At 36.4% G+C, this 23,360-nt stretch overlaps 1 protein-coding gene across 2 annotated transcripts in view; it reads left to right on the forward strand.

Moving 5' to 3' along the window:
• The window catches only part of CYB5R4 (cytochrome b5 reductase 4), a 38,703-nt gene extending 16,738 nt beyond the window's left edge, over positions 1-21,965 (forward strand). For both annotated transcript variants that reach the window (XM_074895971.1, XM_074895972.1), the window contains exons 7-16: positions 1,264-1,321; positions 1,405-1,498; positions 2,157-2,189; positions 2,855-2,977; positions 11,869-12,009; positions 13,177-13,329; positions 13,971-14,121; positions 18,859-18,945; positions 20,325-20,489; positions 21,350-21,965. In XM_074895971.1, coding sequence (XP_074752072.1) covers positions 1,264-1,321; positions 1,405-1,498; positions 2,157-2,189; positions 2,855-2,977; positions 11,869-12,009; positions 13,177-13,329; positions 13,971-14,121; positions 18,859-18,945; positions 20,325-20,489; positions 21,350-21,404 — 1,060 coding nt within the window. In that variant the 3' untranslated portion in view covers positions 21,405-21,965. The remainder of the gene's footprint in view (positions 1-1,263; positions 1,322-1,404; positions 1,499-2,156; positions 2,190-2,854; positions 2,978-11,868; positions 12,010-13,176; positions 13,330-13,970; positions 14,122-18,858; positions 18,946-20,324; positions 20,490-21,349) is intronic.
• Positions 21,966-23,360: the final 1,395 nt, after the last annotated feature.

A 23,360-nucleotide genomic window follows, 5' to 3' on the forward strand; every position in this document is an offset into this window, starting at 1 on the left:
TTCTTACCTTACCCTGGATTTATTACAAGGTTCAGGCAGCTTGGGGACATAAGAATGTAAAATCTTGATTTGAGGAGATAAAGGGAACAGTGGTTTTGTCGTATGTGCATTGTAACTATAACTCTTGGAAGTCACCCAGGCTATTAAATAGTTTTTACTGTAGTCGGGGATCTTAAAGAATCATAGAATGGTTTGGGTTGGAAGGGACCTTAAAGATCACCTAGTTCCAACCCCCTGCCATAGGCAGGGACACCTTCCTCTAGACCAGGTTGCTCAAAGCCCCGTCCAGCCTGGCCTTGAACACTGCCAGGGAGGGGGCAGCCACAGCTTCTCTGGGCAACCTCTTCCACTATCTCACCACCCTCCCAGCAAAGAATTTCTTCCTTCTATCTAATCAAAATCTACTGTCTTTCAGTTTAAAACATTAGCCCTTGTCCTACTGCCAGACTTCCTAATAACAAGTTCCTGCCCATCTTTCCTGTAGCCCCCTTTAAGTACTGGAAGGCCACTAGAAGGTCTCCCCAGAGCCTTCTCTTCTCCAGGGTGTACAACCTCAACTCTCAGCCTGTCCTCATAGGGGAGGTGCTCCAGCCCCCTGATGATCTTCGTGGCCTCCTCTCGACCTGTTGATCATTGCTGGCTCACACTCAATTTTCCATCCACTCATACCCCCAAGTCCTTCCCTGCAGAGCTGCTCTGATTCCATTCATCCCCCAGCCTGTATTTGTGCTTGGGGTTGCCCTGACCCATGTGTAGGACCTTGTACTTGGCCTTGGTGAACTTCATGAGGTTTGCACAGACCCACCTCAAGCCTGTCCAGGTCCCTCTGGATGACATCCCTTCCCTCCAGCATGCCGACTGCACTACACAGCTTCAGCAAATCAGTGTTGTAAGCAAATTTGCTGAGTGTGCACTCAATCCCACTGTCTGTGTTGATGACAAAGATGTTAAAGATTTTAATCATCTGATTAGGAAGGTTCATATGCTCTAAAGAGGATGCATGTGCTTTTTAAGTAGAACTAATGCCATATAATTTTAGCTATAGTGTGCTGACTATCAGGATGCATAATTAGACTGTTCTTATTTTAGTAGTCTTTTCAAAATTATTGGCTCTAAACTTATCTCTTCAAAAAATATTAATGTACTTGGCTTGTAAATTCATGAAAGAAGCTCTGATTGAAAACTGCTGGTTAAATATATATTCTTATGCCCAAAGAAAGTATATTTTTTTTCTTTACTGTAGTTTTTGTTTTTGTTTTACAGTTATGACTGGTTCCAAACAGATAGTTTGATCACTATTGTCATATATACTAAGCAGAAGGTAAGTTTATTTTATGAAAGGGAGAATTACAAGATCCAGCTGTGAGCTTTATTAAATTATTTTTTTTTCCTTGCCTATGAAAGGATATGAATGCAGAGTCGGTGATAGTTGACTGTCAAGACAATCAATTAAGGGGAGAGATCATTGTGGATGACCACTCATATCTTGTAGAAATTGGTAGGTACTGTAATTTTACGGTTTAAAATACTGAATTTTCGTTCTACTTTATTAAAACCTTCTCATCAGACCATGTGCATTTTACATATACCAATTAATATTCCTCTTTCATTAAAGATGGTTACTTTAAAGTACGTTGATGTAAAGGAATTACATTGTTTGTTGACTCACATCTTCATTTTTTTAGTATGTACTTAAGTTTTTACATGTGGACGTTGATGTAAAGGAATTACATTGTTGACTCACATCTTCCTTTTTTTTAGTATGTACTTAAGTTTTTACATGTGGAATAAAGTATAATAAGAAATTGATGTAAAAGTTGTGTAAAATTTTTCAAGTGCATTTTTGATGGTTATTAAAATGCCCTTTTTCATAAACAGCAAGTGGAATGATATAGGTAAATGCAGATTGGTAGCTTTACATGAGCCATTGTTAAAAGTAACGGGAAAAATTATGCATTTCCTGATGTTATTTATTAGGCCTGCAGAAGTCACTGGGACTGATAGGATACACAACTGAAATTTGAGGGCCAGATAATCATGCACAGGGTTTTAGGCTCATTAGTTCACTCAGTATTCCTAGTCTTAAACTGTATATATGATGGCTAGAATGTAATTTTGTTTTTGCTTAAAATAGAGTTTGCTTCTCTTTATTTCAGGCTTGGATCATGCGGTTCAAGGAGATGTGGCTGGTAAGTTTGGTCTCTTGCAGCACTTCTGTATCTCTTCTAAATAACAGAACGTGGAACTTCAATTTATGTGTTCTGACTCATCAGATGCTTTACAATTTTACTTACCACCAGGTTCTGACACAATCAATCAAATCAAACCATAACACTGAATAATCTTTTTTTAAAATTGTGGCATTTGGGCCTGTGAAAGTTGATGGTGCTCTGATTCCTCTGAACATGACGAAATGTTAAAATAATTAGAAATTAGTTCTGTTGTGTATTTGTAAACTGTTCTTTGCTGAGACTGGGATTTTCTTGGATTTAATTATTTATTCAAATGGCCTTGAAAAAAAAGTAGTAGTAATTAGTGGTAGTTACCAGTTTCCAGTAGTGAGTTCATGACCATTCTTTTTGACCAGATAGGCTGTGAAACTTTTTACAGTGTATTTAAAAAATAAGATACATTAATTATTCATATTAAGTTAGTGCTTGTCATTTTAAATGCACTGTAAAACGTTATGAAGAGATATCTGGAAATACATTTAATTTGATAATTTAATGGATTAGTTCTGCGTGTCTTGAGAAATTAGTAATTCTTCTAAAATTTCATTATAATGGAGGAGTAAAATTTTTTTTTTGCACAAAATGTGATGAAAAGTAACAGGGTGAAACCTTTTCTTTTTTAGTAAATATTGCTGAAAAAATTGGTAAAGTAGAGATAACCTTAAAGAAGAAGGATAACATTCATTGGAAAATGCTGGGACAGCACTTGGAGGGTCATAATACATTTATCAAACGCACAGACAGAGGTAAGCGGTTTCATGGCCATTGTTACCAGCTGTTGTAAGACTTTTTTGAGCTTATTAGTCCTATTTGGTTTCCCTCAGGATTTTCTTTTTCTGTAGTCATACCTTCATTTCTTTCAGGAGTGGTGTCTGGCCCTCTTGAAAGGGTTCAGCTTAGAGGTAGTTTTTTGTTTTGCTTTGGTTTGTTTTGTCCTGCAGTGGAATTGGAGGTCTTCCAGGCTTGTGGAAAGACTGGAAGAACCTAGTAGCAGAAGGTGAGGACTGCTTCAATGTTTTTCCATCTCATGGCTACCTGTGTACTTAATATCCTTTCTGTCCATATGAAAACCTCCGTAGGCCCTGAGGAGATAATGCATGGCCTTGTGTCAGTCATAGGAGTAACTGTAGCGAAGGAACAAAAATCTCTGCTTCCAGCTGTTACTGCAGATGTTGTAACACCTTTGTTCCAGCACCCTGCATCTTTGTAACTTGGGCTATAAGTGCCTTATATATACCTTATATTTAATATAAGGCACTTCAATCCATGTATAGGTATCAAAGCCATCTCTAAATAAGCTGATGTGTCTGCAATAAGCAGTAGATGTTATGTATGAGTTCATTTTGTGGTAACAGAATTGCATGAGCTTGATGTCACACCCAAGTGCTGCTTTTTTTGTTTGTTTGTTTTACAGCTAAATTAAAAATTTATGCGATTTGTATAATACAAGCATACTCCTCTGTTACTGCAACTGTCCTGTTTCTTAAAAGCCCTCTTAGCCCTTTATCTAATAGTGCTCAAAAGTTGACTGTTTGCTATTAGTCTGCCTTATTACGCATGAAGGCAAACCTGTACATTAAGAGCTAATTAAATGTTGATCACTGTTGTGTACCTCTTACTGGCTCTCAGTTAGTATTGGGCTTTTAAAGTTGAGAGATTACTGTGGTACAGAAATGAAGGTGGACGTTGTAAAAGCACATCTCTTTAGCTACTTTAGCTTATATAGAATGTAATTTTCCTTACGAGCTTTAGAAACTGTTGAGTCATCCAATATTAGATTTTTTTGATATAATCCTCTATATTTAAGGGGGTACAGCCTGGACTAATGAATTGTCCACTGCCCATTGCACATTTTCTCCCTCCTTCTCAGTTTTCATGGTTATGGAAGACAAAAGTAGAAAATAACCTGAAGGGACAAGAGGTGTAGAATAGAGTGGCTTTAGAGATACTTTACAAATGAGGAAGATGAGGATGATTGGATGCAATTGGCAAAAATCCAAATTGAGTGTTAATAACCAATGCTTCCTAGATTATTATTCTGCAGGTTTTTTCCAAGAGGTCAGTCTCCAATATAGCATTTGTCCTGTTACACAGAAGGTTGTAGGTACTGGAAAACTTCATTACAGTATCGCTGACTGAGTAAAGATCAGCTTAAACTGAACTTCTAGGAAACTTAAAGGGCTTGCTGGGCCTGAGTTTCTTCAGTTCTCTGATTACAAAGGTGAGGAATCTAGCAAATATATTGATATCTATGGCTTTTTTTAATCCCTACTCCAGAAATTTTTGTTCTGCAGTTTTTTAGTTTTAAAACCTCAGAACTTAAAATTGAACATGCCAGAATGTTTATAGGGGAAGAATGTTCAGGCTTGAATATCTCTCCTTATTCCAACCCTGTACTTTCAGCTCAAGCATAAAAATCTGCGTATTGGAGGCTTCTGTTTGCTCAGTTTAGTCTTAAGTAGATGCTCTCAGTTTGTGCTTAAAATTGTGCCCCCTTTCTCTAAATTGCACAGGTTTTAACTTTACTTCCAATTCTGTGTGAGTGAAATAATGTTGTGTGGAGAAACCTCATGCGATGTGAATGCAGAAATAGTGATTAACAACTCTAGATAATTTCCATGTCTTTGAGGTGTGCAGTTGGTTTTGTATGCAAACCTACTTTTTCTGAAGCAAAATAGCTTTATTCTGGGAATAAAATAATCGAGACTTTTAGCCTAGTAAGTAATTCTGACCTCATAAATGAATTGATGTATTTTATAAATGAAGTTAAATAAATAGATCTTTGAAGAGGAGATTAGATTGTTCTTTGACAAACTGCAGAAACACTTAGTATGAAGTGTGTTGCAGATAGAGAGGTTCTCTTAATGCTACTTACACATTTTCCATGCTGGGATAATAGCACTGTCAAGGTTGTACGCGTGCAGTTTGCTTATTTGCTTGTGCCCTCCTATGGGGATTTGAGTGTGAATAGCAGAAGCAGTACCAGTGTTGAAGTAGTTCCTTGTGAGAGCTGCTTTGCTTCCAAGACCTGAAATGGCTAAAGTTATTTTATAGCTTTATATCTGGTATTTCAGTGCTGCACTGTATATAGTGTAGTACAGATGCATTGTTTTAAATATGCTAGATCTTTTTCACTTCGATTTATGTATCTTCCACTGCTTACTCTCAACATTACCTTTTATTTCCCATGAGCATGTGAGTCTTGTTTGAAGACAGAGTAACTGGTAATTTGTATGAATTCTTCCACTTCTTGAAAGTGACTGAAAATCTGGGAAGAGATTGGAAAGAAGTTATGTTATCTTGTTATGCCATTTTTTTTATTCATTTCATTCAGTTTGTGTGAATACCTAGTTCTTTGGATAAATCACTGACACTTTCTAATAAAAGTAATAATAATTTTACTCGGAATGTTTCCATACTCCAGTTTGGTGGCAGGGTTATTCTGAAGCTGTGAACAGTAAATGCTTATGGGAGCACTGATGTTTAATTCATTGGGTTTTTCTTATCTTTGTGTTTTTCTGTAGTATTTTCTTGTGTATCAGCCATTTCAAACATTTCCATAGTATTTCAAAGCACAGGAAGAAGAGGTAGAAAACTAAGGAAGGGTTGACACTTGAAAACTTTGCTTGATTTTATGTTTTTGTTATTACTTGTTCATAGGACAGAATTTATGAATGAAAGTTTGTAAAGGGGGCAGTGGCGACCGCTACACCACCCCCAAGCCTCTCTCTGTGCTTTTAAGTTATTTAACCTTTATTTTTACAGCAATCAGTTCTAAGTTCATAAAAAAAAAAAAGATGAAGCTCTTTTGGGCATAATGCAGAGATAATACTGGAAACCTGTGATAACTTTATGCTATGAAGAGACAATAAGCATAAACGTCTACTTTTTTCCGTTTAAGCTGCGAAAATCATACTTTCAGATAAATTGTCAATGGACTCAGATTTCTGCTGAGTTTAGGCTAACATTTTGGTGAGTGTATTTCTTATTTAACTAGGTGGAAAAACCAAAATCATGGAATTTCTTTGAAGTTGAGGGGGATTTTTTAAAATTTTAATGTAATTGCAGTGAACTACTCTGTATTTTGGGATGTTATCAGTAGATTCAGAAGAATATTCAATACTACTTCTGCTCCTTAAGAAGGATTATGTGCTTATTTTTCCAGAGGAATAATTGTTTATATCTGACAGTAATGCATAGAAAACACAGTTCAATATAATTAGATTGTCAGTGTAGGGAAGTTGGTGACATTACTCTTATCTAGCTATTAAGAAACTCATCATTAGGAAGTATAAAGAAAATCTAATGGTCATAATGCCTGAATCCTGTTAAATTGAAATGCAGTGTTAAAAAAGTAAGGCAGAACTTTACCATTTAAAAACCCCACACAGTACAGTGATAGAGTGCAGTTTTTCTCTTGGACATTAGATATGATTTTCTTGTAGGTGACTTTTCTAGGAAATAGGATACAGAAGCCTATTCGTGAGGGTCTAGGTTGTGATCACCACTGCATATCATGCTTCTGTGTGAAGGTGGAATTGCTGCCAAGTCTTGGAGGTGACAGGCAAGCACTCTTAATACTGTTACCTAGACCTACAGTTTATCAAAGATCGTTGAAAAAGACACCAACTGGAAAAGTATTTTAAAATTAGCTTTTGCTCTGGAATTATTTAATATAAAATTGAATTTAAATTTCAGCTATCTTTGTTCATCTTAGTTTGTAAAAGCAAATCTTTTGACTTTGATTTTATTAGTGTGCTAGTTGTTCCTGTGGAAAAACTCAATTCTGTCCACTTTTAAAAAATCCATACCTTCACCATTGACCACTTAAAATCCCATTGTTGAATATAAAACTGCTCATGATGTCTCTTCAAAAGACTTTTTGCTCTGGATGAGATAAGAACACATTGCATGTACACAGTATTTCTGTGTATCTAAGGCATTTAATTTTGGCTTGTGGATAGCTATACAACTGTAGTTGTGGTCAACAGAAAATGAAACTTTTGAGTTATTCGAGTTAACCACATTGTTTTGTGTATTTTCTGGTTTCTTAGCAGCCTTAGCCAATAGAGTAAGCAACTGATGTTTGGGCTCTATGTGATAATACCAAATATATCCTGAAATTTGTTTCTACACAGTAAGAATGAAATTTTAGGGAAGGACTAAGTACTTAGCATGCTAGTTCAGCAAATGTTTTAGAATCACTGTGTATATAAAAGCAGTAGCCATATGCAAGTAAAAAATGACATGTTAGTAGGGATGATTTATAGGGGGTATGGGTGTGTATTTTTTCCCATGGAGAATAAATTCTACTTCTTCCTTCTGAACATGATTCTGAACTTCCACTCAGATCCCTGTTTTGGAGAAACTTTTGCTCTCCTAAAGAGTGCAACTATTGGCAGTTGTATGCAACTATTGGCAGCTGCTTAGAGGGTTCACTAAAGAATCAAGATGATGTTGCCTCTGAGGACTGAAATGAGATATAATGTTGCAGTTTGGTGCAGTGGTTTTAGTCCATGTTAAGTGGAAGATCACAGACTTTTTTGTTGGAAGTAATAGAAGGGGGCAGAATGCTGATGCAGCACTCTAAGGTATGTAAGCCAGACTTTTAGTGCTGTGCCAGTGTGCTATGCAGAACCAGGGAATGTTTAGGAGATGCTGATTCAGTGGAAACTTTATTTTGGGAAGGAAGGGAGACCATCTGGGAAGAGCATGGTTGACTTCGGGTAATAGGAGCTAGCTTGTGAAATCCAGTAATTAACTGAAGCATTGGAGGGTACTACTGATAAATTGACAGTCAGCATTAAGGGTTTGTGGTTGTCTTAACTCCAAGACTGGGCTACTGCCAGGAGTGATAGGCAGCCTTCATCTGTGTGGTCTGATCTCCATCATCTTGACACTAACAGTACTTGAGGCTCCATAATCACACAACCTGAACAAAATAGGGATTGACTTCCATCTGGCTGGTGGACACTGTCGGGTGGTACATGCATGCTGGGAGTGGAGTAGAACTCCTTTACTAGAGGTGGAGGGGCAGCGAAGGGATGCAGCATTTATGCTTTGAAACTCTGTATCCCAAGCAAACAGACTAACTTACGGCTAACAAGTAAGAAGAAATAAGAATTGTCACTGAAATCCTATCATTGAAGAAAAGCAAGAAACATCAATCAAGGAGAAAATCTTAAAATTAAAATCCCTTTCTTAACAAGGAAGAACACAGTAGGCAAAAGGATGATACTCTCCAATAGAATGATATAATTATCTGGGCAGCAGTTTTGTTAGTAAAACTCATTTTGTATGCATAGGAATCAAGGTGCTGTAGTCCTTGATTCCAGCGGAGGAGGAAGTTCAGTTTAGAGAGAGGCATCTCTAGCCTGTGATTGTACTGAGTTTACATGACAAGGTTTGGGTAGTGGAGAGACTGCAGGAGTAGCTTCTCAGAGAAGAGGTCAGGAGCTGTGATGCTAACACTTGATGTCTGCAGAAAGTTTGATCAAACCTGACCTCGTCACTAATTACTTTCTCTACTTCAAAAATTAGGACTTGCTGCTCGGCATTTGCATCATGCTGTGAAATTGAGAGAACATTGCCTTTGGCTTATGTATAGAGGCAAATTGTATGTCTTTGGCATCTGACAGTTAACTTGGCTTCATGGGTTGCTGAAAGCAACTGCTCTCCTTCAGTTTGCTCCTAGAGGCTGGTGTTCTCTTGTTGAAAGACTTTTCTGCGTTGTCAGCTATTTTTGTTTGTGGCTCCAGATTTCATTGGAACCACTGAAAATGAACTCAGTTAATATAGCAAAGAGGACAACCTAAACTAGGAGTTTGCTTAGCCTTAGAAAGGTCTCTGTTTTCTAAAATCGGATTAAGTGAATTGGAACAAAAGTTCTGTATAGCAAACTAAAAAGAAAAAGGAGGAGGTAAAGCTTAGTTTGTTATATGTGGAAAAGTTTGGAATTTGTCAGGTTGAAAGGTTAGAAAATTGTTACATGCGGAAACAATGAAACAGGTGTTGAATCAGTTTTTTAACTTCTCTCTTCAGTCCCAGATATCTGGAGGAGTATTTGCAATCTTAGCATATATTGTTTTTCAAAAGAATGGTAGAAAAACAGATTACAACAAACTTTTATAAAATTCCTTTCATATAGTTGGAGAGCTGCTGCTGTTTTGCTTCAAGATTGACATGAAATGGAATTATTGCATTTCATTTTTCAGGGCTGTAGACATTCTTTTGGTATATCTGAAATGCTTGCTCATTCAAAATAAGCGGTTTGTGGGATGTTAGGTGAAAGATTGAGAAAATACTAAGGAAGATTTATTCCATGTCAGAGGCCTTACATCATGTCTCTGCAGGCATCTATAGTGGATAATTCACTAGGAGATATTTGAATAATTTAAGAAAACAAGTGTATTGAGAAAAATGCCATGACCACCTGCTGTGGCAATGGTGGTGTGTAATGAATTTGATGCTCATTTAGTGCATGCACAAAGTGCATGTGCAGCTGAGATTTAGTAACCTGAATGTTTATTTCCAGGCATAACTACATGTATTTAGATGCTTGACTGTTCTAGCAGTTTGTGTATACCTTTGGGAAAAAAGCCAACTCAAAAAGCATGGCTGAGTTGAAACATCTTGTTTAATCTCTTAACTTTTAAGCATTTTGTGGATAAATATTGTTTCTTTGAAAGCTTTTCTCTGTTTAAAATTCTTTTCTTTCTGTTGTGGTTGAATTGACAGGCTATAATCCTGTATTTATTGAAGAGGGGAGTGTTAATGGTAGTGGCTGTTCCTTCAGGCAGCAATTGTAGAGCAGCACTGTTGCAGAGCACTCTGAAACAAGTCTCCAGCTGTCTTGGGCTCTTTGGCTGGGTTTTTAATCCAGAATATTTGGGAACAGCAGAATGTTTGGGGTAATAATGCTGCAATAAGGTAACTGCAGTGCAGATAAGTTACTTGGAAAATTCGTTACATGAAGCTACTGAAATACTCAAAGCATTCTTTAATTTACTTTCAGGGAGCACTGTTGAACAATGGCCAGGCTATCTTACTGAGACCCTCTCAAGTCTGGGTTTGTTGGGTTTTTTTTGTTTATTGGAGAGTTTTTCTGTAGTTTAGAGATGAGGAATACCTTCCTATATTTGGCATTTGTTGCTAAATTAATCTTTGTAAGCATTTTTCTTCCCAGAATGAAAGCTACTAAGTGGTTGTTTTTAAATCCTTGCCCTTTTGTTCTTTGAAGTACTTCTTTGCTGCTTTACTCCTACTTGGGTTGTGCAGTCTCTGGCTGTAATGAACAGGGCATAGCCCTCTATTTTGTTGTGTTTTCAAATCCTCTCTTAGGCTGTCACGTGATGTAATGATACAGATTACATAGATGAGGATGGCTGCTTAGTTAAAACGGGTGCAGGTCTGGCCAGCCTTATGCTAAGTGCTTTGCCACAGAGATCATTTCCAGTGTAAGTGATCAGTTATTGCCCCTGTTGTAGCAGAGACAGAGTAAATGGCTTATCTAGCTGTGAGCCTATTGCGGGTATAGGGAAAACATTACTTTAAGCTTCTATAAGATACTGGTGAAACTGTTATAGTTTATTTCCCCTTTGTCCCTGAAAAAAGGTACATATTCCAGGGTGTTTCTTTCCTTTTCCTCACTGCCTTTTTTTTTTTTCCTTTTTAAATCCCCATCACTAATAGCAATGTACAAGGTTGATGTTTTTTAATAGTTCTTTCCCTGATTTCTCTCTCAGTTTCTTGAAAATTTTTGGTGGAGATGCAGACCTTGCATAGTGATAGTTCTTTTTTTTTTTTTTTAATGCTATATTTTTTTCAGTTTTACCCAGAGTTTAGTTGATGCACAGGTTGAAAAGCACTGTATTTGAAACCCATGTGCTTGCATCCAAAACAGCTGTATCAACAAAAATTTGTGCCATACATATGACCTTGTAGTTGATTTAAGTATGTGAACATATAACTGGAGTTCATAATTTCTAGCTAGCCAAAAGGCACCAGTTCATGTCTAAAATACTTATTGGTAATGCTGAAGTGTGTGTTGCCTATGTAGGGACACATGTTGATTTCATTTTATGTCATGTATAAGCATTTAAGTATTGGTATTGTGTACCTGAAAAATTGTGCAAAGCTGTATCAGAAATACTAGTGCTTATAGCAGTGAAAACTGCAGCAGCATGGAGTGGTCAGCCCAATAAATATGCAAGATGGTGGCTGGATTTAGGTAGTCTATTACTGAGGACAGTGGTGGTGTGCCTAGCTTACATTTCATTTGCTTTACCCAGACAGTATTTAGCCTGCATATACCTATTCATGCTGTACTTGTACAGTGAATTTAGTGCAGGTACAATGTACTACAGGAGGTTCTGCTTTCTGCTAGTATTTGGTGTTTATCTACTTCTTCCTAGTCAATGTTGATATGATAGATTACAGATTCAGTCTGAGTCTAATATAAGGCTATAAATGGGTCCTTGGCCCAAAATTAGAAAAATAGTTGTAATTATACAAGAAGCATCTATTTATATAGTCTTTTTATAAATGTATATAGTGAAATGCATACCTTTATCTCTTATTAAGATGTATAAGAATACAAAGATTGAGACTTAAGTAACAAGTAAAACCATGTTTTTAGGACTGTTCTACAGAAAATGCAAGTTGATTTCTAAGACAGAAGTTACCCATGACACCAAGCTCTTGTGCTTGATGTTGCCTAAGAGCACACATCTCCATGTTCCCGCTGGACAACATGTTTACCTCAAACAAATCATTGCAGGTAAGAAAAATTGAGAATGTAGCCATGGATATATTAACATAAATCCCTTTTCATAGTCTTGGGAGAATGCCAAGGCATGGCAACTAATTCCCTAGTTGCCATTAGAAAGTTTCTGCTTCCAGGATTACAGTCAGTGCTTAATAATGAACTGACTGGATTAATACTGCTGGAAAGCTAACTGTTGAGGTGGCTGACATTTGCTGTTGACCTTCTTTGGCTCTTCTTTCAACTCTCCCTTTAAAACATGCTCTATGCTGAAATAGTGCTGTTTATCTTTGAAGGGGGGAAGTTCATTGTATATGCCTTATGTATGATTAGTCAGTTCCTTTTAGTTTGCAGCTTTTTTGGCATGGTAATGTTACAATTTTGGCTTTTTTTTTCGACTTCTGAGGGTTTTACAACAGTCAGTGTAATGCTACTTTACACTACAGTTGCACAATATTAATGATAACATGAGGTTGCGAAAGGAAGGCATCTTGAAAAACGTTGTTTAAGTGCTATTCAGAGTTTTGTAAAAGGCAAACTTAAAATGGGAGGTCAAAGAAATACCAGTTTTATTTTTTTAAGGGTACTTTTTAAAATTGGCATATTAGTAGTTGTGCTGGTCACTGTACTTGTATTTCAGTATGCATGGTAGAGAGACTTCTTAGAATTTTAAAATATCTTTTAATTGCAAACTGTTTTGTCCTCCTTCTCCCTCCTACCTAATTCTATGCTGGTGTCCAACTATTGCAATCTTTCTTTCTGTCATTATACAAGAGCTTTTTGAAATGAACTGGAAGAAAGTACAGTCATGCTGTACTAAAAATCTGCTATTTCAGTTTAGAAAAAAATCAAGCGGTGGTACTTAAATGCAAATGTTTAGGTTTTCATGTTTTTTGGGGAAGACTCTAGATCTTGCAGTGTTTTTAATTGCTAACTACTGTAGAAATAACATACTGTACAGTGGCCTGAAGATTTTAATTGAAAGTGGAAGTCTACTATAAAAAGAACTGGTGCAGTGGAAAGTAACATACTTGTGTAAAAGCATGCAATGGTGTTATTTTTTTTATGGGATATGCAGATTATCTGTTTAGTGTTTGTTTATTTTGGTGATTGATTGCAGTAAATTTGCTGGATGTAGAGTATTTTCATATTATTTCAGCTACCTTTTTGTCTTCTGTATAGGGACAGAGGTAGTAAAACCATACACACCTGTATTGCCTTTTTTGCCACTGGATTTGAAAGAACCATCTCGCCATGATGATGCATATATATATTTAATGATTAAAATTTATTCCTGTGGACTGTTCACACAGGCCCTTGACCACATACAAATTGGTAAGCATATATTGGGGTTTTTTGTGCTTGGTTTGGCAGCATTGCTTTAGGTTTTCAGATTCATTGTCTGGATATTGTGATGTTATTGTTTACCTACTTATACATCGGGACATACTTTTTTTTTTTAACCCTTAATATTTTAAAACTTATTTTTAAACCTCCATGTTTATCTTCACTGTAACTATTTGTCCATTACATAAAGCTCTCCTGACTGATCTTCCAAATGTGTTCCTGTTTCACTGTTTAGACATGCCAATTGTAACACACGTTATAGTTGGTCACTTTGATAGTGTATATACTCTTAGAACAACTTTTTCTACTTTCAGATAAAGAAAGCTAGGTCTGTTTTATTAGACTTAAGATGTACTTCCTTTTCTGTTTCAGATACAGAGGTAGTTTTTTAACACTGACTTCACAAATATTTGTGTACACATACAGTGTAAAATCCATCAAGACAAGGCATTTTAATTGAACATCTGTTCTTTTAACAAGAATGATCCTTGTGTGAAATGTAGAATACCTTTCTGAAAGGAACTCTAATACTACAAAGATGAAGACAATATGAAAGGCCTTTAAAAAAATCATAGCTTGATTAGCTTGTGTTCATCTAATTTACTTTTTTTTTTTTTTTTTTAATAAAGGAGACTATATTTCTGTTAGCAATCCTGAAGGTAACTTCAAGAAGTCACAGCTTCAAACTTCAGAAGATCTCTTTTTATTGGCAGCAGGCACAGGCTTCACACCAATGGTTAAGCTGCTCAGTTGTGCTCTGACTGAAGTCAGTTGCCTCCGGTATGTATGATTTAACCCCAAGCTAGACCAATCCATAGGAAGGATTAAATGTAGTGGGCAAGCCTCAGTTTTAATAAAACAAATAACAAAATAAAATGGTATGAAAGCATTTTTCTTCATTTATGACAAAAGCTGTCATGCTTTAGGGAAGAGTCTTGTCAGAGTCTTATGGAACCTTCACATACTTGGTTATTGGCTACCATCAACAGAATGGACTGATTTGCATTTTGGATTTTAGTTGTACAAATGAGCTCACCATGTAGAAAGTCTGAGTGGTGGGGGGTTTTTTGTTTGTTTGGGGTTTTCCTGTGTTTGAACTAATTTTGTATTTGAGTGCCTTTTTTTAGTATGGAAATATTTCAATTTAGATACTGTTTTTTGGACTGAGTGACTTTTACAAGTGTTTAGTTATGGCTTCTCTTCAATTTATTATAATACCTAGCATCCTTTTCGTATCGCTTTCACCTGCTTAGCAACAGAATCACATTTTTATCAGATGAATTTCAGTTTTCACAAAAGCGTGACTTATGTAAGCATAGTGTTAAGTATATTCAGATGTATAAAAAGGTGTGTATTGCATATGCATTCTGTACTGCACTTGTAGAATCTACAGAAGGAAGCATTACTTGTTCTTTGTTCAAATGAACAGGTTGTTTTGGTCCCTCATGTCCAGGCACCCCAGAACTAGTACTCCTGTATGATGTGATTGTCCATTTAGAACTGTAAGAGTATACAATAGCTCAACTTTAAAAGGAAATGCAGTTACTGTAAGGGCATGCTTTGATAGAGGTGATGTGTGCTTGCATTGCTTTGAGCAAAAAGATTCCTCTAGAATCACATCCTGCAGAATTTCTTAGTAGATTACATTTTTGTCAGTGTGAACTATTGTAATTTGGGAGAGTATAAAAGTGAAAAATATACTTGAACTGTATTTTTTAAAGCTGTTGCAGAGGATAGTTCAACAGACTTGCTACTGTTTTCCTTGTACCTTTGAATTTGGACTCGTGTAATGGAGATTAATTTCTGATACTGAGTTTTATTCAATATAAGCACAGGATGTTTTGGTTCATTATGCCTTTATGAAGCAGATTTTGAGATGACACAGAGAGATTAATTGAACACTAGTCTTCATAGTAAACCTAAAAAGGATGACATGTACTACAGAAGTCTGTTTCTGGAAAAAAAAAATATAAACCCAGACATTATTCTTGTACTGTTATTGTTCACATATAATCCTATTTTGTGACCAGAGAGACTGTGTGCTGTTTTGCTCTTCCAAAGCATCCTGTATTGTTAGTAACGAATAACAAGTGGCTGGCTGGCTTTGTGAATCCAAAAGATAAATTTATCATCTAACAAAATGCTGGGAAAGAGTGGATTTAGAATTTTTTTTTTTTCCCTCCCTGGGGGGAAAAGTAGTGTATCAGGTAAAGGGAGTTGTGATAATATGAAAGCAAAACTAAGGAGGACATAGCAGCAGATGCAAATCTTGACATTTTGTCCATAACCAGAATAAACAGGGTAGAAAGCATATATGAAAGACTACTGCACAGATAGTGTTTGTATCTCCTCTGTTCTTGAAAGATGACCAAAGTGGCTTATTTTAACTCGCTTCAGCACAGTTTCTTATGGGAACTCAATGTTTACTGTGAAAAGTAACAGTTGCTGCAAACTTGGATTGCACATGCTAGAACACAAATTGCAGAAAGTTGAAGGAGCTGAATAATGACCAGCTTGTCACTTGAGGGTGCAGAAGCATCCTCTGTAGTGCTGGGGGAGTGCTGCTGAACCTTTGGGGCTGCACTGCAAATGCTGGAGAATCCACGGCTTCCCTAGGCATCATCTGCTATGATGTGATGGGCTTGGATCACTGGATCTCCATTCTGTCTAGCTAAATTCTCCCTCTTTTAAGTCTGTTACTGCCCACAGTAAATGTGGAAAACAGTTTGTTCTCTTCCTGTCTGCAGTATCCTTTTGTGTGTGGAGTCATAATGCTCTTACTTCAAACTTATTTCTTTTCTTACAGGCCAAATTGTATTTGGCCAAAGTATTGATTTACAAATAATATTGTTCGCTATGCTGTTTTTTCAAGATGAGGCTTTTGCTCCTTTTTACTGGGGGTGTGTAACTGCAATACGTGAATACATTTCTTAAAGAAGACTGAGGCACAAAGTCACTAAATGCTAGGTAGGGGGCTAACACTCTTAAGTATAGAATGCTTGTAGTCTGTTCTTGATTCTCCTTGATAGATGTATCTTGGTTTGTCTCCAGCTTTTCATTCCTAAATTACCACTCTGTTCTCATACTCACTTTTAATATAGTGTCTCACTTTTAATGTAGTGTCCCACTTCATCATAATTCTTGTTTTGAAGGTGATTTTGTAACTTTTTCTGCCTCTTCTTCCTCTGTGTTAAAATTATCTATAGGTCCCTTTAACTCCTCTCTCTATACAGCTTTCCATAAGACCTCGTGTACCAGTTTGAGTTTATTAAAATCTACATCCCTTGAAGTAGTTTCCAGTATGTTAGATTCTCCCTGTTTCTTTCCAAAGGGTGGATGAAGTTTCTCATTTGTTATCTAAACTTGTCATCATTTTCTCAACCAGCTTATCTGTACTGGTAACAATCATATATAAATCTGCATCTCTTCCTTTTAGCTGTTTTTTCCCTCATTTCTAGAAAAAACGTTACCAGTTCATTCCATGTTTTGGGGTTTTCTATTCTCTTTATAGTGCTGAGTACTGAGCAGTGCTGCAGCAGATACGCTTATCTACACTGGAGAGTATCAGTAAGGGTGTCTCAGCATTATTCTCCAAATAATCAATTTCTACCTTTGTGCCCAGTGAACAAAATGCATGGCTTTCCTATGCACTTTTAATTGACTTTTTTCCCCACCTGAGGAACACTTGATGCTGTGGTGCGCCATGCCAGCTTTGACAGCACTACATTCTTGAAGTGAGCTTTATTTTCCATGTTTTCAGGGAAGCGGGCCCTGGGAAGCATGTAGGAAACCTAGATTTTCAGCACGTTAGCTTCTGCAAAAGATTATTTTAGTATTTAAAGATGCAACGTAGCTTATTTGGGGCTGTTTCGTTCTATACCAGGCAAGTTTTCCAAATAAGTTATAATTCCAAATTGTAACTTATTTTGAGTTGTAATGCATCTGGACTTCTTTCTTTCAGTAACCCTACTGATGATATGTATTACATACAACGGTCATACCTCATTTTATATTTTGGCAGCAGAAAATGAACGTGTTTCTCATAAGTAGAAGGTGATCTCTTACCTGTGGCATCTGATGTAGCTTTTAAGAGATATCCTGCTACCAGACTGCAGAAGGGGAAAAGTTTAGAAGTCAGAAAAGTGTTGTATCTTCAGACTGGGAGAATACAGGCTTTTAAATTGCAGTTGAAGAACAGCTGGAGATTATAAACTCTCCCCAGAAGCCCTAGTATATATGATGTGCATGTGTGAAAGATGTCTCTCTGCAAGATACAGAGGAGGAGGTGACAGGAATTAATAGTTTCAGTGCAGCATCATATAAACATACTGTGTCTAGCGCTAGTCTCTTAAAAGCAAGGTTTGGCTGCATGTAAAAGGGACACTGGGTAGTGGAATGCCATGTTATGGAACAGGAATTGCAGGGCTGTGCGGTGTGCAGGACCAGCAGGCTAGGCTCACAGGCACCCGTGCAGTTCTGCATGTGTTTGTTTCTTCACCAGGTGTCCCAGTGCTCCAACTTTCCAAAAGTAGGGCACTGAACTTACCGCTTCTGGCACCCCAGCAACATGGTCTCTCTGCTCAGAGCTGTGCCTGAGTAGAAAAAACAACAGTCACTTAAAGCCTTGTGGGGTGCAGTGTAGGAACTGCTTGCATTTAACAGCACATCATCTATCTTATATTGGTTGTCCCCAGGGTATTAGTCTGTCATTAGCAATAAAGGAGAAGTTAGGTTTATGTGGCTTCATCAAATGTCAAATTGTGTATTGTAAAGTCAGCCTTTTTGTGTTTTACCTCCACTGTAGCATAAAAATCTGAAGATCTAATTGCACTGACCTTAATGACAGTTCACATAAAAAAAATAAATGCTCTATCTGGCAAATATAACACTTGTTAAACAGTAGCTTCCCAGGTAAATAGATTTTATAAATCAACAAGTAAAGTAAGAATAGATAACCTGGTACAGAGCTGTAGTTTGCTCTTCAAGTTATGAGTTAATTTTCTCTTACTTCTGTGTGTTTAGATTCCATCTTTATGAAATCAGTGTTGATGTAACCTTCTTGAAATTCTAGTTTCACGTGTACAAGCTGATGTATGTAATATTAAAAAGTGTACAGAGTTCATATACCAGCTATTACTTGAAGTAGTAGTGCTCAGACAATACTGAGAAACCACTAGATAAAAACTTGACAAGCTATATTGTAATTTCAGTCAGGTTTTAGTAACTTCAAAAGACTTTATTTTTCTTAGGACAGCAGTTCCTGAACTAGTAGTTGCAACCACAGGCCAGGGTTATAACATTTAGAAGAGAGGTCACAAGTCCAGCAGACTTTCAGGTACAGCAAGAAAGAAACTGTGTTTGGTTAGTGTCAAAAAGATTTGAGGATTGCAGAGTTGCACAAAAAAATCCCAAAAATGTAAGTAAAAGGCTGCTGAATAATGCAGTGTGTTCTGATTCTTTAATGTGTTTCAAATACAGAAACAATCTGCAGTTAATTTTTTTTTTTTTTTTTTAAAGGACAGTGAAGCTGATCTTCTTCAACAAAACAGAAGATGACATACTTTGGAGAAACCAGCTAGAGCAGTTAGCTCTTAAAGATGAAAGGTATTTAAAAGTCTTGTAGAGACCAACTTGTACCATCCCAGTGTATAGAAAAACAAATCTTGGGGCTTAGACTAACTGCACAGCTTTGGCACAAAGACAGCTGCTGATTCTGGAAACTCATAGCTAAAGAATTTAATAACACCTAGGGAGTGGAAGGTGATATGCTTACACTGATCACATATGCTTAGCAACATGCTATTTCAGTATGTTTTGTAAGTCCCATAGGAAGCCAGGGATTTGATTTGATAGTGTTTAATAGATATTTATTGGAGATAATATATTAGATGAGATGATTGTTAAGACTGTTCGAGATGGTTTTTGAAGGTGAAGAAGATTAGCCTTAGCAATAGAAATTACAGATATGCAAAAAGAAGCACAGGTATGATAGAGAAGGGTAGCGTACCGTGAGAGCAACATTCTGAATTTGGAGAAGTCTTGAAAAGTCTCTTTGATGTCACTTAGTTGAGATGTTTATCTAGAAATTAAAAGTTTAAATTCGGCCCACTGCTTTCATTTTTACTTACTGTCTAATTGTTGTATTTTTTTTTCTCAGTTACAATGTAACTGCAGATTAAAATGCACTAATGCACATGTCATGTCAGCTTGGTTTAGCTATAGTTCTGTCAGGAGGCATAGGAATACCAGGTTGCCTTTTAATTTCAGTAGCCTTGCTTATTATCACTAGATAAATTGTCACTGCATAGATTTTACATGATAGAAATACCTTTTGTTTATGCTCACTTAATTCTTACTTGAAATTGTATGAACAAATTAGTTGTTCCTTCACAACACTGAAGTGAAGAATCAATGTTATTTCATAACCTGATGGTGTCTGGTACATTCAAAGGTTCATAGTCTAGATATTGTGCAAATTTATAGTAAAACCCCTTTTTTCCCCTTTCAATAGAAGCCTCAGATACATGAATACTTGGGTTTTACTCAATAACTACTCTGATAGTGGGGTTTTTAAAACCATTTATAGTATTTTCTCATTAATGAAATTCTACTGACGTTTCCACAAACTTGGCTAAGCATTCTTATTTCACTACTTGTGTACTGATCTGAATAATAATATATAAGTGAATAACGGAATGGTAGAATCTCTGCTTTAGTATCTTAATTCATACCAGCTGCTTTTCTTTGTAAGGTGAAATAGATAATTTTTTTTTTTAAGATTGAAAGATTGGGTTAAACAATTAAATACGCAATACTGGAGGTGATTTGATTTGAGTGGTAGGAACAACTAAATGTCTGTGAGATCTGATACTGTGTAGTAGGAGAGCAGAACAGGAAAGGAATCATAGGAAACATCACTAGCATTTTGTGTAGTGCATTTCTAATCAGAGGCAATGTTCGTGAAATATTCTTCTGCTTACCAGGTTTGAGGTTCAATTCGTTCTTTCACAACCAGCAAAGGACTGGGTGGGTAAACAAGGGAAGATTTCTTTATCTCTTCTCTCTGAGTTTGTGAAAAGAAGCAAAAAAGACTCTGAAGTGTTTATCTGCATCTGTGGTCCAACACCTTTTACAGAACAAGGAGTACAGTGAGTATTTTAAATGATGAACTGGAGAACAAGGAATTTGTAAAAATTCGATCACCTAACCATCTAGAGTGTTTCTGACTCGGTAGTCCTTCAAAAACAGCCTTGCATTTTCTGCTTTGCAAGAAAACTTTAAAAAAAATACGAAAAAACCACCTGGAATCATACTTGAGGAGTATATTTAGTGTGTAGCGAAGTAAATGTCAGCAATTATGTAAATTTCATGAGCTTTAGTTAGTTGTCCAAAGCTTTCTAAGAGCATCTCATTAACAATAACCTTTTTTTCTCCAAGGTTTTAAATGCTGCTTTTAATAGAAAAGTTGCTATATAGGAAATAAGCTTTCTGTGTTGGTGTTAGCTTGACAAATTAAGTTATAAAAAGTAAAACTCAAAGCAGTTCTATCACAAGCACTTCTCAGGTTTTTTGAATGCATTTATTTATTTCTGTACCTAATATTTTCCTTATTTTATATGCCATATATTTAAAGAAAAAGGTTCTCTAAATTTCTTTTGCCCAGCCTCAAAATATTGAATCAGTATGGACATTGCTTGCATTTCTGCAGCCCTGCTGAAGCCAGGTGCATAGATCTAATGGACGGTGGAATTGGATAATAATTATGCTACTTCTTGAGAAATCTGAGATAATTCAAATGATAGCTGTATTTATTTTTAGGTTTTTTAGTATCCTAAAAGATCATGGCCTCCTGGACATGAATTGTTTTCTAAATGTATTTGCAAAGGTAAACATAAATTTGCATGTCTGAATAAAAACAAGATAGTGGTGCTCAATTTGTTTCAGCTGTGTCCATGGTGGGTTTTGTGTTCCAAATATTAATATTACCAACTTGATTTCTGTCTTTCAGATATCTGAAGGATCTTGGATACTCCCAAGAAGAGATACATGCTTTTACTGCATAAACCCATATAAGGATATCAATGTTTGTTTGTATAATTCAATCTTATTTATTTACCTTCATGAATTTAAATAAGTGAGAAGCAATTTTGTAAGACTTGAAATTTCACTCTTGGTACCAAACTGTTTCTCGGAAGAAATATATCTTTGAAAAAATTTTATACTGTGTTTTATCTTGGTTTTGTAAATATTTTTGCTAATACTGAATTCATCCAGAGTATAATAATTTAATTTATTGTAGAGGTAAGCAAAAAAGTATAGTATACATTATACAAGATATTTCATGTTGTTGGTTCATGAGAATTCTTAAGTTTATGACAAGCACTGATTTAGGTTTTGACTTGAAAAAGCTTATTATTTCTTACTGTAAAAAGTCTTAAGAGCAATACTGTCTGGAATTAAATATTGCGCTGTAACTCAGGTAACTGGTCATTTTAAAATGTTCTTTTTCATCTGATACCTTTATTTGACTTGCAAGTGATCCAGATATGTTTTTGGCTTTGTAAACAGAGAATAAAAGTACCTTTGGTAAAATACAAAATTTACATCAAATAATAAAATAATAATTTTACATTACTTTATGTGTTTTTGTAAATAATTTGCGTTTTCCGTTTATAATGTCATACAGAAAAGTTTGCACAAGCTTAGGACACAAGCTGAGAACTCACAACAGAAGCGCAAAGTCTTGTTCTCCCTCAAAACTTTGTGTGACCTCACTGATACCAGGCATCCCTTGTCATCAAACATTCTGAGGGTAAAAACATGACAGCTTGTGGCCTGCAGATACCAGGATAAGGACCACAGAAGTATCTAAAAATATTTGACAGGTTGCAGTAGTATTAATTGAGGTTATTAGGATCAGTGGGGTTGTTTTACCCAATTATTAAGAGTGTTATCGTGAGGCAACAATCTGCTATCTAATAGTAGTTTGGAGAAGAAAGCAGCAAAGCTTCTAAAACCTTGTTCTAGATTTTCTCAGTAATATCTGTAGGCATTGTTTCATATGCCATCTAGTACTGTTTACATCCTCCTGTTGTGTTGAATGGGTATTTCTTCCTCCGAAGAAGCCAGACTTGCAGTTGTGGCATTACTACTTCAGCATTCATGAAAAATGTTTTAATAATACCCTTTAAAAAGGTTAAATTGCTATCTGACAGTGACTGGCTGTGCTAAACTGAGCTGTCAGCTCCTCAGTGCCCTCTTGCTTATTGGACTTGAAGTTAGAAAAGGAGCTGGTTATTAGTCACTGACCATAGGTCACAAGTTATTTCAGAAGAGACAGTGGTAGTGTCATCATTTTGTCATTTAGAAGAATCTAAATGTTTTCAGTTACAATTTTGCAATGCATTATTTATGGTGATTTGTACTACAGAGGTCTGAACAGGTTTCTCTTCTGCTAAGCAGAAACATCAGTGCTGTTCTGGAAAAGCAAAACACTAATGGAATTTTGTTTTTTTTTTCTGTCACAAACACAAGGTTATTGTTGTGACAGTTGCTCTGCATAAGAATACTAGTTCTGTATTACTTAAAACAGACAATTTGACAAGTCTGTTTGACCTCATGAAGTTCAACAAGGCCAAGTGCAAAGTCCTGCACATGGGCTGGGGCCATCCTGAGCACACATACAGTCTGGGTGATGAGTGGATCAAGAGCAGCCCTGAGGAGAAGGACTTGGGGGTGTTGGTTGACAAGAAGCTCAACGTGATCCAGCAATGTGCGCTTGCAGCCCAGAAAGCCAATCGTATCCTGGTCTGCATCAAGGAAAGTGTGGCCAGTGGGTCAACGGAGGTGATTCTCCCTCTCTACTCCACCTGGAGTGCTGTGTCTGGAAATAAGACTAGAAGTAGAAGATGACATCAGAATATTCTGTTACCTAATTAATGTCAGATAAACACTGTTGAATTGACGTTCTATGCGATCTCCGGATGGTAATTCACCAAGAAACAAACTTCAGTTTTCTG

This window comes from Athene noctua, chromosome 1 (genome assembly GCF_965140245.1).
Source record: "Athene noctua chromosome 1, bAthNoc1.hap1.1, whole genome shotgun sequence".
Taxonomy (NCBI): Eukaryota; Metazoa; Chordata; class Aves; order Strigiformes; family Strigidae; genus Athene; species Athene noctua.